This window comes from Schistocerca piceifrons, chromosome 2, assembly GCF_021461385.2.
Source record: "Schistocerca piceifrons isolate TAMUIC-IGC-003096 chromosome 2, iqSchPice1.1, whole genome shotgun sequence".
Taxonomy (NCBI): Eukaryota; Metazoa; Arthropoda; class Insecta; order Orthoptera; family Acrididae; genus Schistocerca; species Schistocerca piceifrons.
The window spans coordinates 1,107,551,800-1,107,571,897 of record NC_060139.1 but is presented as its reverse complement, the minus strand read 5'-3'; the positions used below and the strand labels follow the sequence as shown (position 1 = coordinate 1,107,571,897).

At 38.9% G+C, this 20,098-nt stretch overlaps 1 protein-coding gene across 8 annotated transcripts in view; it reads right to left on the bottom strand.

The window, feature by feature from the left end:
• The window catches only part of LOC124776255 (thiamine transporter 1-like), a 562,692-nt gene that overhangs the window by 288,232 nt on the left and 254,362 nt on the right, over positions 1-20,098 (bottom strand). For all 8 annotated transcript variants that reach the window (XM_047251128.1, XM_047251132.1, XM_047251135.1 and 5 more), the window contains one exon: positions 7,782-7,995. In XM_047251128.1, the coding sequence (XP_047107084.1) occupies positions 7,782-7,995 (214 nt within the window). The remainder of the gene's footprint in view (positions 1-7,781; positions 7,996-20,098) is intronic.

The following is a 20,098-nucleotide window of genomic DNA, read 5'->3' as shown; positions in this document are numbered from 1 at the left end:
GGACCTTGCCGTTGGTGGGAAGGCTTGTGTGCCTCAGCAATAAAGATAGCCGTACCATAGTTGCAACCACAACAGAGGGGTAACTGTTGAGAGGCCAGAAAAACGTGTGGTTCCTGAAGAGGGGCAGCAGCCTTTTCAGTAGTTGCAGGGGCAACAGTCTGGAAGATTGACTGATCTGGCCTTGTAACATTAAACAAAACGGTCTTGCTGTGCTGGTACTGCGAACAGCTGAAAGCAAGGGGGAAACTACAGCCTTAATTTTTCCCAAGGGCAAGCAGCTTTACTGTATGGTTAAATGATGATGGCATCCTCATGGGTAAAATATTCCAGAGGTAAAATAGTCCCCCAATTGGATTTTCGGGCAGGGACTACTCAGGAGGACGTCGTTGTCAGGAGAAAGGAAACAGGCGTTCTATGGATTGGAGTGTGGCATGTCACATACCTTAATTGGGCAGGTAGGTTAGAATTTTAAAAAGGGAAATGGATAGGTTAAAGTTGGATTAATGGGAATTAGTGAAGTTCGGTGGCAGGAGGAACAAGACTTCTGGTCGGGTGAATACACGGTTATAAATACAAAATCAAATAGGGGTAATGCAGGAGTAGGTTTACTAATGAATAAAAAAATAGGAATGTGGGTAAGTTACTACAAACAGCATACTGAATGCATTATTGTAGCCAAGATAGATATGAAGTCCACGCCTACCACAGTAATACAAGTTTATATGCCAACTAGCTGTGCAGATGACGAAGAGATTGATGAAATGTATGTTGAGATAAATGAAATTATTCAGATAGTGAAGGGAGACAAAAATTTAATAGTCATTGGTGACTGGAATTTGGTAGTAGGAAAAGGAAGAGAAGGAAATGTAGTAGGTGAATATGGAATGGGGCTAAGGAATGAAAGAGAAAGCCGCCTGGTAGAATTTTGCACAGAGCATAACGTTAATCATAGCTAACACTTGGTTCAAGAAACATGAAAGAAGGTTGTATACATGGAAGAACCCTGGAGATACTAGAAGGTTTCAAATAGATTATATAATGGTAAGACGGAGATTTAGGAACCAAGTTTTAAATTGTAAGACATTTCCAGTGGCAGATGTGGACTCTGACCACAATCTATTGGTTATGAACTGTAGATTAAAACTGAAGAAACTGCAAAAAGGTGGGAATTTAAGGAAATGGGACCTGGACAAACTGACTAAACCAGAGGTTGCACAGAGTTTCAGTGAGATCATATGGGAACAATTGACAGGAATGGGGGAAAGAAATGCAGTGGAAGAAGAATGGGTAGCTTTGAGGGATGAAGTACTGAAGGAAGCAGAGGATCAAGTAGGTAAAAAGACGAGGGCTAGTAGAAATCCTTGGGTAACAGAAGATATATTTAATTTAATTGGTGAAAGGTGAAAATATAAAAATGCAGTAAATGAAGCAGACAAATAGGAATACAAACGTCTCAAAAATGAGATCGACAGGAAATGCAAAATGGCTAAGCACAGATGGCTAGAGGACAAATGTAAGGATGTAGAGGCATATATCACTAAGGGTAAGATAGATACTGCCTACAGGAAAATTAAAGAGACCTTTGGAGAAAAAGAGAACCACTTGTATGAATATCAAGAGCTCAGATGGAAATCCAGTTCTAAGCAAAGAAGGGAAAGCAGAAAGGCGGAAGGAGTATATAGAGGATCTATACAAGGAAGATGTATTTCAGGACAATATTATGGAAAAATGGAAGAGAATTTAGATGATAATGAAATGGGAGATATGATACTGCATGACAAGTTTGACAGAGCACTAAAAGATCTAGATTGTAACAAGGCCCTGGGAGTAGACAACATTCCATTAGAACTACTGACAGTCTCGGGAGAGCCAGCCCTGACGAAACTTTTCCATCTGGTGAGAAAGATGTAGGAGACCGGAGAAATACCCTCAGACTTCAAGAAGAATATAATAATTCTAATCCCAAAGAAAGCAGGTGTTGACAGATGTGAAAATTACTGAACTATCAGTTTAATAAGTCACGGCCGCAAAATACTAACATGAATTCTTTAGAGATGAATGGAAAAACTGGTAGAAGCCGACCTCAGAGAAGATCAGTTTGGATTCCGTAGAAATGTTGGAACAAGTGAGGCAATACTGACCCTATGACCTATCTTAGAAAATAGATTAAGGAAAGGCAAATCTATGTTTCTAAAATTTGTAGACTTAGAGAAAGCTTGTGACAATGTTGACTTGATTACCCTCTTTCAAATTCTGAAGGTGGCAGGGGTAAAAACAGGGAGCGAAAGGCTATTTACAGTTTGTACAGAAACCAGATGGCAGTTATAAGAGGCAACGGGCAAGAAAAGGAAGCAGTGATAGGGAGGGGAGTGAGACAAGGTTGTAGCCTCTCTCCAATGTTATTCAATCTGTGTATTAAGCAAGCAATAAAGGAACCACAAGAAAAATTTGGAGTAGGAATTAAAATCCATGGAGAAGAAATAAAAACTTTGAGGTTCGCCGATGACATTGTAATTCTGTCAGAGACAGCAAAGGACCTGGAAGAGCACTTGCGTGGAATGGGCAGTGTCTTGAAAGGATATAAGATGAACATCAACAACAGCAAAACGAGGATAATGGAATGTAGTCAAGTTAACTGGGGTGATGCTGAGGGAATTAGATTAAAAAATGAGACACTTAAAGTATTAAATGAGTTTTTCTATTTGGGAAGCAAAATAACTAATGATGGTTGAAGTAGAGAGGATATTAAATGTAGACTGGCAATGGCAAGAAAAGCGTTTCTGAAGAAGAGAAATTTGTTAACATCAAGTATAGATTTAAGTGTCAGGAAGTCATTTCTGATAGTATTTGTATGGAGTGTAGCCTTGTATGGAAGTGAAACATGGATGATAAATATTTTCGACAAGAAGAGAATAGAAGCTTTCGAAATGTGGTGCTACCGAAGAATGCTGAAGATTAGATGGGTAGATCACGTAACTAATGAGAAGGTATTGAGTAGAATTGGGGAGAAGAGAAATTTGTGGCACAACTTGAGTAGAAGAAGGGATTGGTTGGTAGGACATGTTCTGAGGCATCAAGGGATCACCAATGTAGTATTGGAGGGCAGTGTGGAGGGTAAAAATTGTAGAGGGAGACCAAGAGATGAATACACTAAGCAGATTCAGAATTATGTAGGTTGCAGTAGGTACTGGGAGATGACAAAGCTTGCACAGGATAGAGTAGCATGGAGAGCTGCATGAAACCAGTCTCAGGACTGAAGACCACAACCACAAGAAACATACAGTATTACTAGTTGCAAAAAACCATTTTGTAAATAGGTCTATTATTTGACATAAAATTTTGAAATTTCTTTGTTTGTTTATCAATTTGCAATTATGTTATGTCAGTTGACATTATGAGTGTTGGTAAAACTGCTACCTAGGAGGATAAGAAATAAATTCTCATTCTGACTTTGATTTATTACTTCTGTGCCTGTTTATATTTTAAGATTTTCAAATGTTTTGTAGGGTAAGGTTGGTACGTTTATTGCATATGTTGGTCTGGTGTGATGGTTGCATTGGCTACTGGGTGATGTAACAAGACATCAGCAAATAAGAGCTCACTAGTCAGAAATAACTGATGTTTCCTCTATTCTGACTGAGCATACTCTTCGAGACTCAATGTTTGTATTTAAAAGGTTAATGATCATTACTGTTGCTGAACACAGTACATCAGAATGCATGCAAAAAGACGAGACTGAGTTATAAGTGGCACAAGAAAAGATGGGGGCTGGGCCTCTTTGTCATGTATTGGCTTGGTCCGGAACACTTCACGTCAACTATCCTGTTTTTCCATTGCTGATGCCACCTACCAGTAGTTTCAACCATAATTGCATGGTGAAGCTAAACATTGTGAGATGCTGACCGTGGATTACACCAACATTTCCTTCTCGCATCTCCCCTCTTTGCACTGGCCTAAAATATTCCCTTAACTCCTCCACCACCCGCAGTGGAAACCATTAGTTTGTGCCACTTATAACTCGTTCAGTCACATCAATGTCAGTAGGAAGAAAATGGGAGGAAGTGAAGAGAAACTCTGATAAGAATATAGAATCAAAGTGAACCATACTCTGAAGAAATGTAAAATCAGGGAACCTTTAGCTTTGGTCTTATGGGTTTTTCGCAGGGGCTACAAGATTATGGTATAAAATTGTGAAAAACATAAAATCAAAGAATCTAAAACTGAACTGCTACTGTATCTACAATGAATCTTCACTAAATTCTGCATAATCTCATTACTACTCAATGATTCTATTTGGCAAAACTGAAAATATTGGATGCCCTTTACACTATCGACATCACTAGTTCATGTGGTTACATATTGACCACAGAAGCGGAGGGGGAGAGAACAGATTGTGGTACAACCAAAAGTACCCTCCACCACACATGCCCAGTCAGTTTGAGGGGAGATAAGTAGTTATACATAGATGTGAACTGCCAACTCAAAGTGCTTACAGGCGGCATACCACTTCTAATAGTATGAGTTAGTTAGTTAGTTACGAACATGTTCCATAGATCATTTGAAAATGCACTTAAAGATCTGTTAAACACAATATTCCCTTTCCAATGTTTTGTTATGATATATGTTTCACCTGCATTAATTAACCTGCATGTGCCTTCTGGAAAAATTTAATCTACACACAATACACACATAACCAGATTTAGGGTAACTTCTGAGAACACAAAGTGATCTGAAAGCCATGTTACACTTTTTCTTCTTAACAAGACCACAAATAAATTAATAATGGACTGGGGAGAAATGAAAAAGGACTGTCAACATTCAACATTCTGCTGTTACACAGTGATAAGATACCTGTCACCAATTGTGAAAGGTGGTTTTCTCCTGACGACACTAATGTTTCCAAACTGGAAGTGAGAATTCATTTTTGGCCTTTACAATCTATTTGGTATTTCACAAGAACCATTGTGTAAGAGTTGCACAATGAATTGGCTGCAAAAATTAACTTACCAAACAGGATATGAACTTAAAGCTCCATTATACTATGGAGCAATTTATGCCCATTCAGTTGCCATGAACAATGCGGAGGGGGAGAGAACAGATTGTGGTACAACCAGAAGTACCCTCCACCACACATGCCCAGTCAGTTTGAGGGGAGATAAGTAGTTATACATAGATGTGAACTGTCAACTCAAAGTGCTTACAGGCGGCATACCACTTCTAATAGTATGAGTTAGTTAGTTAGTTACGAACATGTTCCATAGATCATTTGAAAATTATTTTATGACAACAATGTGGACAAGTCAGTTTACAGGAGATTATAAACATTTGGTTAGTATTAACACTAATAAAAATACTGAACATAAATCAAACAAAGGAAAATCCAGGATGAACTGTAACAATGAAAAGAAAAGTTGGTACTCACCATATAGTAGAGATGCTGAGTTGCAGATAGGTACAACAAAAAGACTGTCACAAATAAAGCTTTTGGTCAACAATAGACTACACGTATGCGCACATGCGCGCCCGCACACACAACTGAAACCACATTGTGAACAGCAGCACCAGTGCATGATGGGAGTGATGAATAGGTGGGGGTAAGGAGGAGGCTAGGCTGGGATGGGAAGGGGGTGGGATAGTAGAGTAGGGGTGACAGACAGTGAAGTGCTGCAGGTTAGACAGAGGGCAGGGGAGAGGTGAGGGAGACAGGGGTAGCAGAAAAGGAAAAAAGTAAAAAGACTGGGTACAATTGTGGAATGAGGGCTGTGTAGTTCTGGAATGGGAACAGGGAGAGAGCAGGCTGGATGGGTGAGGGCAGTGACTAATGAAGGTTGAGGCCAGGAGGGTTATGGGAATGTAGGATTTATTGGAAGGAAAGTTCCCACCTGCATGGCCATTTATGGAGACAGACAGCTTGTTGGTTGTCATGCCCACATATAATGCAGCACAGTGGGTGCTTGTAGATCACGTGACTGGTTTCACAAGTAGCCCTGCCTTTGATGGGATAGGTGATGTTAGTGACCGGGCTGGAGTAGATGGTGGTGGGAGGATGTGTAGGACAGGTCTAAAACAGGGGCATGAGCCTTGAGGTAAGGGAGGTTGGGAGCATGGGGATTGATGAGTATCTTTTGAAGATTCGGTGGACAGTGGAATACCACTGTGGGAGAGGTGAGAAAGATAGTCACCAGGACATTTCTCATTTCAGGGCATGACAAGAGTTAGTCAAAACCCTGGTGGACAATGTAATTCAGTTGCTCCAGTCCTGGGTAATACTGAGCTAAGAGAGGAATGCTCCTCTGTGGCCAGATGGTGGGACTTTGGAAGGTGGTGGGAGACTGGAAAGATAAGGCACAGATCTGCTTTTGTACCAGGTTGGGAGGATAATTAAATACTGAATGTAATGTTAATTTGTGAAATGCACATGCAAGTTTACACTAAATTACACTAAATTAATTTGGATCTAGGCATTTACTGATTGTTACTTCAAAGCCTCTATGTTTTCACTCCCCATTCTTCAAATAACGTTCCCATTTCATCTGCAGCTTGCTCCCGTATCTCAAACGAAATGATGGAATTTTAGAAAATTCTAAAAGCTCAAAATTTAGCCATATTTTTAAATTATTCTGTGGATCAGCCATACTTTGTGATGCATAATTGGTAAGTAGGTTTGTTCTGTAATTAGTAGTGCTGATTTCCATACTGGAACAACACATGGCATCTTGAAGGTGGATAATCTATGAACAGGGTAAGACATATTCACATTTTGACTTTGACACAAATGATGATATTCAATGTGATAAGGTGGCTACATAAACCTCTTCGTTTATCTAAAATGCAACTGCCGGTTGAAATATCAACAATTATGGAAAGGATAGATTGCTACTCACCCTAAAGATGACATGTTGAGTCGCAGACAGGCACAATGAAAAGACTGTTACACATTAAGCTTTTGGCTAAAGCCTTAATCAGGAAATGAATAGAAAAGCATGCATGCATTCATACAAGCAAGCACACCTCACACACATTCGACTGCTGTAGTCTGAGAAGCACTTGACCACCATCTCTGATAGCGGTCGTGTGTGTGTGTGTGTGTGTGTGTGTGTGTGTGTAACAGACTCTTCACTGCGCCTGTTGCAGCTCTACAAGCCACCTTTAGGGTGAGTAGCAATCTATCATTCCCATAATTGTGTATTGAAAATTCATAAGATACTTGAGTTGCTGTTTGATTACTCATTCTTTATCATTGAATGCTGCATGTATTAAACAACAGATCATGATAGTAGTAAACTTACTCATCTACAATGTTTTATTGTATATTAGAAACAATGTCTAATTTTGTGTTGAGAAGTGATATTCATCGCCATATTACTAGAAACAGAACATCTGTAGATGTGCCATATCATAGATTATCAAAATTGCAGATCTCCTACCTAGTTCTTGGACTAAGGATGTTTAATAGACTAAGTGCTGACTTTAAAGAACTGCGTGTAAATATTTTTGAAGCTAAATTATACAAGCTACTAGTGAACAATCTGATTTACACCATTGATGAATTTTTTGAAGATGAAAATACTGTATTCTAATGTGTACCTATTTTATGTAAACCAATTTACAACAAAATAGTAGTTTATGTAGAAATATATGCTCTTGACTTTGTCTATTGCTGTAATCAGCTGAATGACAATAAAATTTTATTATTATTATTATTATTATTATTATTATTATTATTATTATTATTATTATTATTATTATTGTGTGTGTTCAAAATAGAATGTCTATCTTACCACCAACAGTGAGATGATTGAGTTCAAAATAATTCATTGTGCCAGTAGAGACCAATATCTGGCTGACTACTGATGAAGTAAATCTCCCTGTGAGGTAGGCACTTCTTGTGTGGCTAGTGACTTTCTGGTAATGGACACGATCAACCTTAGCATAAATGTATGTGTAATAAGCAACTTCAGATGCCATGAAAACGCCGTAGAGTACCTCCACCAGCTGGAACAGAACGTGGATATACATTAAATAAAATATTCTGAAATATGATCTATTGAAATTGTGATGACATCAAATGTAATAACAATTACTACATGCTGAAGGCCCAAATAATTAAGAAAAGTAGTAAGAAATGTTCTTAACCATTAAATTATCTAAAAGACAAGGATAATTTCCTCTACATACCAAACAAAAACCAGCGAACATTTTCAGGATCAAGAGTTTCCAAGTGCAGAGTCACTTATTTAACTCTGCTGGAGTAATAGTGGTAGTAATGTTAACAATTACAAAGATTCAACTGGACAACTCTATTGTGGATTTTGCGCAAGTCACCCAAGTGGCATCCAATGAAATACTTGCACCAGGCTGCCATACTATATGACATTTTTCATTTTGTTTATGCAAACAGTTTTCCAGATGGCCTCCTATCAACCTATTGTACACTGCTCTCTGCTAAGCTATGTATGTAGAGCTGGACGTGGCACTGATTACTGCTGACCAGGTACACACAGCCCTGGTGCCTTGGGGACTATCAGGAGATGCAGCTATATGAGGCATGGTCTACATGTCAACATGACTGGAATGGGAGTGGTAATTAATGAGAGCAGAACAGGTGTGTGTGGAGACACAAATGGTAAAATGCCTGTCATCATAGGTAGGAGAACTAGGTCTTTTTAGGATAAATCATGAGAATAGGTTCCACTCCATTAAAAAGTGTCTCAATCAGTATAGAAATTTCTTCAACATGTACACTGAACATAATGTCTAACACTGGGGTGCACACCCACCAGTTGGCAGAGGGGGAAAAATCATGCGAACCAACACAAAAGACATTTGCTCAGAATATTTATGCTCCACCAAAATATGCAAATAAAGTGCATCAGCTTGAAGTTAAGTAACAGTCTTTGGATAGCGCAATGGTACGCATCACATATCACCAGTGCAGCGAGAGCGAAATCCAGCATATTTTGCTAACATATGAGTGTGCAAATTGCTACTGCAGAGCTACATTAAAAAAGTGTGGGGATTTACTATTTCTATCAGAAGTGGCATACAGATTAAACTTAGAGAAGATCTACAGACAATTATTGTAGATAAATATTTTGAATTGGCAGCTATTAAATGAACAAAGTTAGATATCCATGAAAAGTTAATTACTCTGTTTGTTTACCTAATGGTAATCTGAACTCTTTCTCCAACAAATTAACTGAAGTCCTAGAAAGAGTCACAGCCCCCAAATTAAATAACAACATCTGAAGGCTACAGGTCTTGATGGTGAAATCAGTATTAACTTCCTAAACATTCAGGTTTGCAATATCTGTATTTTGCACTGTCTTAATAGTGCTACACAATGTCCTTCAGACACTGCTGATGATCTACAGCCAATTAAATTGAAAAACTGTATTCACAAATTGTGAACGTAATTATAGATTAGCTGTACAAATGGTTAGCGACCCGAAAATTGTACAGTGAACAGCTCATTGGGGTCTGAAAATTACAGAATAGTTCTGGTAAAGAGCAAGCAAATGCTGTTTAAAATGCATTAACATACTGGGGTATTGACAAAAATGTACAGAATCTCTGCAGTGGCACGACTGTCTCAAACACTGTCTATCCTGATGGGGTATGCATCTTATGTGAACACAGTGAGGACAGGCAGTAGTTGTATTTCCCATGTTGTCATCAAATATATAAACTTATTTCCAAAAGTGTATTTGAATGTAAAGTGTCAGGATGTAACAAGCAGCCCTGATGCACCAGTTTTTCTATATTTGAGAGAAAACTGGAAAAGTATTAATGTCGGTAATTTTCACACTGGGAAAAAGATTGTAGATTTGTTCTTAACAAGGCAAAAATTAAGGAGATGTTAGACTTTTTGGAAGTGAATTAGATTAACCGGCAGTGAGAGGTGATATCGTGAACTCATAGAGGTCTGTGTAATGTTGGGAAGATACTCGGTGGAAAGGGGGGTGGGGGGGTGGGGGTGGGGGGAACGTAAATTACACCCTCCTGGTGCAACACATTGAACAAGACATGTTGCAAGGACACTTTATTGCTTAAAAAAGTTTCTTCTCAGAACACAAATTGAATATTTATTGAAAATCAGAATGTACTGAGAGATGTCTCTTGTTTCATTGTAATTGTTTATACCAATCTGTGGCTTCAGTACAGTGGAGCTGTGAAAGCTACTCATCTAGATCTCTGCTTCATAAAAGATCTGAAATCATATGAAAAGGTAGATCCATGATTCAAAAGTCACCTATTGTAGTATTTATTTGAACAATTCTTTCTGTTATTGCTCTTTGATGAGAAGTAGATTTACAGACCAGAGTCAAAATGGTAGCAAATTTGGACAAAGAGAATCTACAAATTTAAAGCAGATAATTCCTTTTTTGTGGAGAACTGGATGGTCCATTAAATGGTAAGTTTAACATTATTCTGATTATCATTAATTATAGATTTTTATTTGTTAATTTCCATCCCCTAACACAATTTCATATCAGAGAAAAGAGACAACTTCGTACCAAGCAAGAGCAATGATCTGTTGGCTTGCCTGAAGATTATAGACACTGGTTTTATTCAAGAATGCCCTTTGATATGGACAACCAGCACTTCATATTTAGACACAAAAGGATAGTGAAGGAGTTAAAAGCTCTTAATGACTCTGTTGAAATGTGTGTTAAATTGACACAAGATTATCATGGACTACTGGCTAGGTGAGGATCAAATGGAATTTATATTGTGTTGTGTTGAAGAACATCATAAACTGTACCATTATTGCAAGAAACTGAAAACATCCTTGAGAATATAAACGGCCGTCTAGAAATTGAATGCTATTTAATTTTGATTTTATACAGACCTCAATAACTTTTACAATGGCTAAAAACTGAAAAACCTAAAATTCTCGAAATTAAATTTTTTCCTCTAGTTGGCAGGGGTTAATGTAATCCTACTGAGATGAAATTTTTTTCAAGAGTAAATCTAACCAAATAGCAAATGTTAAGATGGTGAACACAAAATTTTTGGAAAAAAATTTTTAAGGCAAAATAAGCAACACTTCAGCTATTTAATTTCATTACATTTTATTGACAAGCCTTCTATCATTTTCAGACGACTCCTGAATGAATAAATAATTGAAACCAAAATAAATAAATCATTTCTGCTTAATAGAAATTAAACAACATCCTATATTCACAAATTGTAGTGCGTGAATGTGATTTGATCTTTGATTTGGAGATAATTTCACAATCATGTGTTTTTTTTATCATATTAAATGCAGTAATACCTGAAACTATCAGAAAATTGCAAAAAAGTTAGCCTATGGTTCAAATGGTTCAAATGGCTCTGAGCACCATGGCACTTAACTTCTGAGGTCATCAGTCCCCTAGAACTTAGAACTAATTAAACCTCACTAACCTTAGGACATCACACACATCCATGCCCAAAGCAGGATTCGAACCTGCGACCGTAGCGGTCGCATGGTTCCAGACTGTAGCACCTAGAACTGCTCGGCCAACCCGGCCGGCAGTTAGCCTATATATTCTTAAAATTTTTTTAAATATTTCACACAAAAATTGTTCACTGTCTACAGATCTCATACCATATTCAACATTAAATTTCATAACTAGTTTCAGCTGTTCATATCACTATCCTCAGATTATTACAAAGGTACAGACGGTGTTTAGAAAGGATAGATTGCATGCAACCGGTGGTGGAGTGTTCGTCGCTGTTAGTAGTAGTTTATCCTGTAGTGAAGTAGAAGTGGATAGTTCCTGTGAATTATTATGGGTGGAGGTTACACTAAACAACCGAACTAGGTTAATAATTGGCTCCTTTTACCGACCTCCCGACTCAGCAGCATTAGTGGCACAACAACTCAGAGAAAATTTGGAATACATTTCACATAAATTTTCTCAGCATGTTATAGTCTTAGGTGGAGATTTCAATTTACCAGATATAGACTGGGACACTCAGGTGTTTAGGACGGGTGGTAGGGACAGAGCATCGAGTGACATTATACTGAGTGCACTATCCGAAAATTACCTCGAGCAATTAAACAGAGAACTGACTCGTGGAGATAACATCTTGGACCTACTGATAACAAACAGACCTGAACTTTTTGACTCTGTATGTACAGAACAGGGAATCAGCGATCATAAGGCCGTTGCAGCATCCCTGAATATGGAAGTTAATAGGAATATAAAAAAAGGGAGGAAGGTTTATCTGTTTAGCAAGAGTAATAGAAGGCAGATTTCAGACTACCTAACAGATCAAAATGAAAATTTCTGTTCCGACACTGACAATGTTGAGTGTTTATGGAAAAAGTTCAAGGCAATCGTAAAATGCGTTTTAGACAGGTACGTGCCGAGTAAAACTGTGAGGGACGGGAAAAACCCGCCGTGGTACAACAACAAAGTTAGGAAACTACTGCGAAAGCAAAGAGAGCTCCACTCCAAGTTTAAACGCAGCCAAAACCTCTCAGACAAACAGAAGCTAAACGATGTCAAAGTTAGCGTAAGGAGGGCTATGCGTGAAGCGTTCATTGAATTCGAAAGTAAAATTCTATGTACCGACTTGACAGAAAATCCTAGGAAGTTCTGGTCTTACGTTAAATCAGTAAGTGGCTCAAAACAGCATATCCAGACACTACGGGATGATGATGGCATTGAAATAGAGGATGACACGCGTAAAGCTGAAATGCTAAACACCTTTTTCCAAAGCTGTTTCACAGAGGAAGACCGCACTGCAGTTCCTTCTCTAAATCCTCGCACAAACGAAAAAATGGCTGACATCGAAATAAGTGTCCAAGGAATAGAAAAGCAACTGGAATCACTCAATAGAGGAAAGTCCACTGGACCTGACGGGATACCAATTCGATTCTACACAGAGTACACGAAAGAACTTGCCCCCCTTCTAACAGCCGTGTACCGCAAGTCTCTAGAGGAACGGAGGGTTCCAAATGATTGGAAAAAGAGCACAGATAGTCCCAGTCTTCAAGAAGGGTCGTCGAGCAGATGCGCAAAACTATAGACCTATATCTCTTACGTCGATCTCTTGTAGAATTTTAGAACATGTTTTTTGCTCGCGTATCATGTCATTTCTGGAAACCCAGAATCTACTATGTAGGAATCAACATGGATTCCGGAAACAACGATCGTGTGAGACCCAACTCGCTTTATTTGTTCATGAGACCCAGAAAATATTAGATACAGGCTCCCAGGTAGATGCTATTTTTCTTGACTTCCGGAAGGCGTTCGATACAGTTCTGCACTGTCGCCTGATAAACAAAGTAAGAGCCTACGGAATATCAGGCCAGCTGTGTGGCTGGATTGAAGAGTTTTTAGCAAACAGAACACAGCATGTTGTTATCAATGGAGAGACGTCTACAGACGTTAATGTAACCTCTGGCGTGCCACAGGGGAGTGTTATGGGACCATTGCTTTTCACAATATATATAAATGACCTAGTAGATAGTGTCAGAAGTTCCATGCGGCTTTTCGCGGATGATGCTGTAGTATACAGAGAAGTTGCAGCATTAGAAAATTGTAGCGAAATGCAGGAAGATCTGCAGCGGATAGGCACTTGGTGCAGGGAGTGGCAACTGACCCTTAACATAGACAAATGTAATGTATTGCGAATACATAGAAAGAAGGATCCTTTATTGTATGATTATATGATAGCGGAACAAACACTGGTAGCAGTTACGTCTGTAAAATATCTGGGAGTATGCGTGCGGAACGATTTGAAGTGGAATGATCATATAAAATTAATTGTTGGTAAGGCGGGTACCAGGTTGAGATTCATTGGGAGAGTGCTTAGAAAATTTAGTACATCAACAAAGGAGGTGGCTTACAAAACACTCGTTCGACCTATACTTGAGTATTGCTCATCAGTGTGGGATCCGTACCAGATCGGATGGACAGAGGAGATAGAGAAGATCCAAAGAAGAGCGGCGCGTTTCGTCACAGGGTTATTTGGTAACCGTGATAGCGTTACGGAGATGTTTAATAAACTCAAGTGGCAGACTCTGCAAGAGAGGCGCTCTGCATCGCGGTGTAGCTTGCTCGCCAGGTTTCGAGAGGGTGCGTTTCTGGATGAGGTATCGAATATATTGCTTCCCCCTACTTATACCTCCCGAGGAGATCACGAATGTAAAATTAGAGAGATTAGAGCGCGCACGGAGGCTTTTAGACAGTCGTTCTTCCCGCGAACCATACGCGACTGGAACAGGAAAGGGAGGTAATGACAGTGGCACGTAAAGTGCCCTCCGCCACACACCGTTGGGTGGCTTGCGGAGTATCGATGTAGATGTAGATGTAGATTAATCATGCTGAAGACATGGTGTCAACATATATATAGTAAAGTTACGTCGTGACGTCTGCATATCTTTGTAGATTCTCATACTGAAGTTCTTTCTTATATGAGAATGTACTGAGATATATCATCAGATATAAATACACATTGACACTATTTCACTACCATGATTGACCTGAAGATGGTTGTATAAATAGCCAAACTAGTTATCAGATTTAATGTTGCGTACTGTTTCAAATCACACAATTAAAAAGTTTTGTGTATTTTTTTGGTGTTAAATGCAGTTTGTTACAGAGTAAAGGTAAATTCCTTTTAAATGTTTATATGATTAATAGTATGGTCATGTATGTGTTTCAATGTGATGCCTTTTCCTCTATCTGTTCCTTACACGACATTAATTTTGTCAACATGCTATTTTCTCATACAATATGTCATCTGCAACATGAGCCCATGAAATGTGTTTTTGAACGTAAATAACTTGCATATTATGAAACTGTAAGTTGTCAGTGATAATGTGATGATTAGGCACACCTTATGAGGGAACAGAATGCGTCTTATAACATTGTGTGACAGCTGAGAGTCACAAGAAGGCAAGGTGGGATAGCTCTACTCAACATAGTCCCACTCCTTAAATATAGATTTTTTTTTTCTTTTCTGTTTTCAGTAGTACACGTAATGCGTACACAATGAATAGTTAAAGTTGCTAAATTCTTATTGACATTGTATTTTGCTACACTTAATTGTTTTGCTACAGTTTATTGTTCACAAGGAGAGGTCCACAGGATTGTGATAGACGTTTTGAAACTACTGATACACTGATACAGTTAAGATCCCATGTAGCACACACTGCAGCCATTCACCCTGGTGGACCCTCATTTGCAAGTAATTGATGAAAGAAAAATTTGGAATTTTGTGTGACAAATTAATACCATTAAAAAAGGCTGAATAATGTAGTTAGTTCCATGGTGTAATGGATAGAATACAAGTTTGACATGTAGTTGGTTGCGGGTTCAAATCTCATCAGATACATTTTTTTTTTTTTTTAAATCTTAGATCATAATTTTTATTCAGTTACTTAATTTAAATGTAATTTTAATCCCTTCCCTTTGCAACATAATTTTAACCATTATTATCATTAATATCAGCTTCATCATTTGCTCTCAATTTTCTTCCTGATAAATAAGAACTGCGATAGAGCCAGTACTCAACACCTAACACATGTGGAAACATTAAAGAATCACTGCTTTTCCACAAAGCCTCAAACACTGAAGTGCTCACACTTATAAAAAGACTAAAAAATAAATACTACAATGGCAGTGGCAACATACCAGATTTTATTGTAAATAATTCTGGAGAATGTATTGTAGAACCAGTAGAACCATTAACTGTTATAACTAAAGCACCATTTAGTAATGGAGTTTTCCCTTATCTCCTAAAGAATGCTAAAGTTACCCCCCACTCCACAAAAAGGAACTAGAAAATGATGTAGCTAATTACGGTCCAGTAGCACAACTCAGCACATTTTCAAAAATATCAGAGAAATTGTTTTACACTAGATTAGAAAGTTGTATTAACAGTTTCTCTTTAATATCAGAGCACTAGCAGCGATTTAGACAACAAGCTAGAACAACCACCACAGCAGTGTGTGAATATCTCAACACACACACACACACACACACACACACACACACACACACACACACACACACACACACACAAAAACAAAGATGATGTGACTTACCAAATGAAAGTGCTGGCAGGTCGACAGACACACAAACAAACACAAATATGTCTGCTTGTGTCTGTATATGTGTGGATGGATATGTGTGTGTGTGCGAGTGTATACCCGTCCTTTTTTCCCCCTAAGGTAAGTCTTTCCGCTCCCGGGATTGGAATGACTCCTTACCCTCTCCCTTAAAACCCACATCCTTTCGTCTTTCCCTCTCCTTCCCTCTTTCCTGATGAGGCAACAGTTTGTTGCGAAAGCTTGAATTTTGTGTGTATGTTTGTGTGTCTGTCGACCTGCCAGCACTTTCATTTGGTAAGTCACATCATCTTTGTTTTTAGATATATATTTCCTACGTGGAATGTTTCCCTCTATTTTATATATATATATGAATATAGTAGAGGGAAACATTCCACGTGGGAAAAATATATCTAAAAAGAAAGATGATGAAACTTACCAAACAAAAGCGCTGGCAGGTCGACAGACACACAAACAAACACAAACATACACACAAAATTCTAGCTTTCGCAACCAATGGTTGCCTCGTCAGGAAAGAGGGAAGGAGAAGGAAAGACAAAAGGATATGGGTTTTAAGGGAGAGGGTAAGGAGTCATTCCAATCCCGGGAGCGGAAAGACTTACCTTAGGGGGAAAAAAGGATACCTGTCCTTTTTTCCCCCCCGCTCCCGGGATTGGAATGACTCCTTACCCTCTCCCTTAAAACCCATATCCTTTTGTCTTTCCTTCTCCTTCCCTCTTTCCTGACGAGGCAACCATTGGTTGCGAAAGCTAGAATTTTGTGTGTATGTTTGTGTTTGTTTGTGTGTCTGTCGACCTGCCAGCGCTTTTGTTTGGTAAGTTTCATCATCTTTCTTTTATATATATATATATATATATATATATATATATATTTTTTTTTTTTTTTGAGGGAAACATTCCACGTGGGAAAAATTATATATAAAAACAAAGATGAGGTGACTTACCGAACGAAAGTGCTGGCAGGTCGATAGACACACAAACATACACACAAAATTCAAGCTTTCGCAACAAACTGTTGCCTCATCAGGAAAGAGGGAAGGAGAGGGAAAGACGAAAGGAAGTGGGCTTTAAGGGAGAGGGTAAGGAGTCATTCCAATCCCGGGAGCGGAAAGACTTACCTTAGGGGGGGAAAAAAGGACGGGTATACACTCGTGCACACACACACATATCCATCCACACATATACAGACACAAGCAGACATATTAAAACAGACAGTAAAACAGTAACAGGCACAGACAAAGCTGACCATGATCAAAAGTTTAAACCACTTATGTCATCACTGAGCATATGGTTCAGTAAGAATAATCTCACCAAAAATGTGCAAAAACAATGTACATAAGTTTCAGCCTCTCATCTCAAAAATGAGAAATCTCTGACTTGCTCCTAAAGAACCAAGTTATATACCAAGAAACTTAATGGAGCTCACAATGAAATGGTGCATTGGTTTGGGGACCTAAGAATGCACACTTAGGGGAAGGAAACCTGCCTCACCATGCTCAGGATGTCTCGTGCTGTTGAATGTCAGGAGAAAGGTGCCAGATTTTACAAGATCTCCAGCCACCCTCTTGATGATGTTTTGCACATCGACTATGCCTTCTGGAGCCCACTCACTTTCAATTCCTACTCACCAATATCTGCCAGATGCCTGCATGTCACAACACCTTCGCTGTAATTCAAGATGGTATGTAGCTCAGTTTTTAGGCAGATTCTCCTACGCTTTCAGCTTTCTGGAGGTTCTTAATTTGTTGGGGACTAGAAGTTTCTACAAATGGTGTCCCATTATGCAACTGCTTAACTGATTTTTAAGTGCCAGCAATCCCTCAAAGACTTCTTGATTATAGAAAGTTGAATCTTTCTTGAACTTTCCCACTTTTCTTTTCACTTTTAAAAAACATTCTGATTACTAGCATGTGTTCTGTTACAAGACCCAAAACTTTTAAAATTAACTCCTGTGTCAGGAGGACAGGCTACTTGATCTTGTTTGGATGATTGTACGTATTAGTGGCCTACCCTTACTGCTGGGAGGAGGAAGAGATAATTTCAAGGATTTCATCATGGTCCCACAAGCAGCCAGGAAAATAAAAGTCTACCTAGACAGAGCCTGACATGTCCAAATAAGCCTTATACAACTGAGGTGCAGCAGGTTCCCCAGAGTTTGCCCAATAATGACTGTTCCACCTTAACAGCCATGCATCTCATTGGCACACAGCACATCTTGAGATTTAGGATTTTCTTTTACAGAGGCTTTTACCATCCTTGCGATCCAGGCGGTAAGCCAAGATCCCTGTTTCCTGTGACAGCATACCACTGCTGCACTGCACAGTAGTTGCTGAAGCACATGAAGAGCTTACAGTGACAGAAGACTGTCAATACTTACTGGCCCCAGCTCAGGAACCCTGGGGTTGCCAAACATCTACCCAACAAATGAGAGTGTGTAGTTTTTAGACCAATGATGATAATGTATAATTAGTTTTTGATGGCACAATTCCTTTGATGAAATGTTCTAAATTTATAATTCCCTAAAACTGGGTACTTTTTAAAGTTCAAGCCTACTAGAAATTATTTGTTTTAGGATCAAAGTGTGTTATTTGAAAGGCCTCCTCCTCTTCTTCTGGATATGAAATAGTATGTTCTGGCCTAGCCAAATTTTAAAGTGTTATGTGGTGTCCAAAATAATAGTTTATTCTTATGCGCCTCTTTATAAGGCCAACCATTACTGTGAAGGATGCATTCTACAGTGAGTCTGTAGTGGAGTAACACCTATGTCTGCCTATATGGAAAATTCATCACTGTCAGGCTGGTCGATATGTTAAACCAAAATGTGTACAGTGTTCATGACATGTTTCATGTCCTGCTTCCTGCTGCTTATTAACCTGTGATTCAGTGAATAATAAACAATTAATTTGGGTGTGAACTTGTAGTTATTCTCATTGCCAGTGTTAATCTTCAATAATAAACTGTGGCAATAGTGTTAGTTCATGAATAATGTTGCTGATGAAAACTGATACTTACTGTGCACGTTGTGCTATATGTTCACTAGTACAGAAGGTTAGTGTATTGAGTGACCTATTAAGTGACTGTTTTGACTCCTAATTTACCACAGGAAGACATTTATGATTAATTGTCAGTGGTAAGTTACTGCACTCTAGCTATTTTGTAGAATATCAGTCATGTGTAGTATTTAGCTGTCTGTTTATCTGTTCTGAACTGAAGTGTAAGAGACCCAAACTGGCCATAAGAAATAGCTTGGATCACACTCAAGTGTCATAAAAGTGTATGAAAAACAAGTTCTGTTGTGGACTACATTATTGACAATACCCTACTTTCAATACCAATTATCAGCCAGTTTTCAAAGGAGGCCCAGCTTGTTGTGACTCGCCGATCTTTCAAAGTGCCGCCGTGCAGTTACGCGCATCCTCTACATGTAGCGCTGTCTGCCAGCCAAGCAGCAGCACCACCTAAGCGACCAGCCAGCCAGCGGCCACTAGACTTGGACTCAGTTACGATTTGACTGTTAAAGTGTACACACGTCTTAATCTGTTTACTTGATCTGTGACTTTCATATATTGTGTCTTCCTTGAAACATATTTGTTCAGCTTGAAGTTATAACAATTGGCGATGAGGTAGTGATTTTTCTTTTCCATCGTTGACCCAAGTGTTTCCATGGCTACTTTAGAGCAACTATTGTAAGGTCTCATAGAACAGCAAATGCCTCTCACAAATGTGATTCATGATTTCATCATGGCATCAAACACGGGGCGTCTCTCATGGTTCTCTCTACCTCCTTTTCCTCCTTACGACAAGACGGTGGAACACTGGTCTGATTACGAAAAACGTCTTGGACAGCACTTCTTGGCATTTCATGTCGCGGATGAACAAACATGTAAGTCTCTGTTCCTTTCATGGATTTCACCTCAAATGTATTGGTTGTTGTCACAATTGGCTCCTTTGGAAGATCCTGCGTCTTTGACCTTTGCTGAAATGTGCTCACTTCTGTCTGTCTATTTTCAAAAGCAAACGCTTGTGG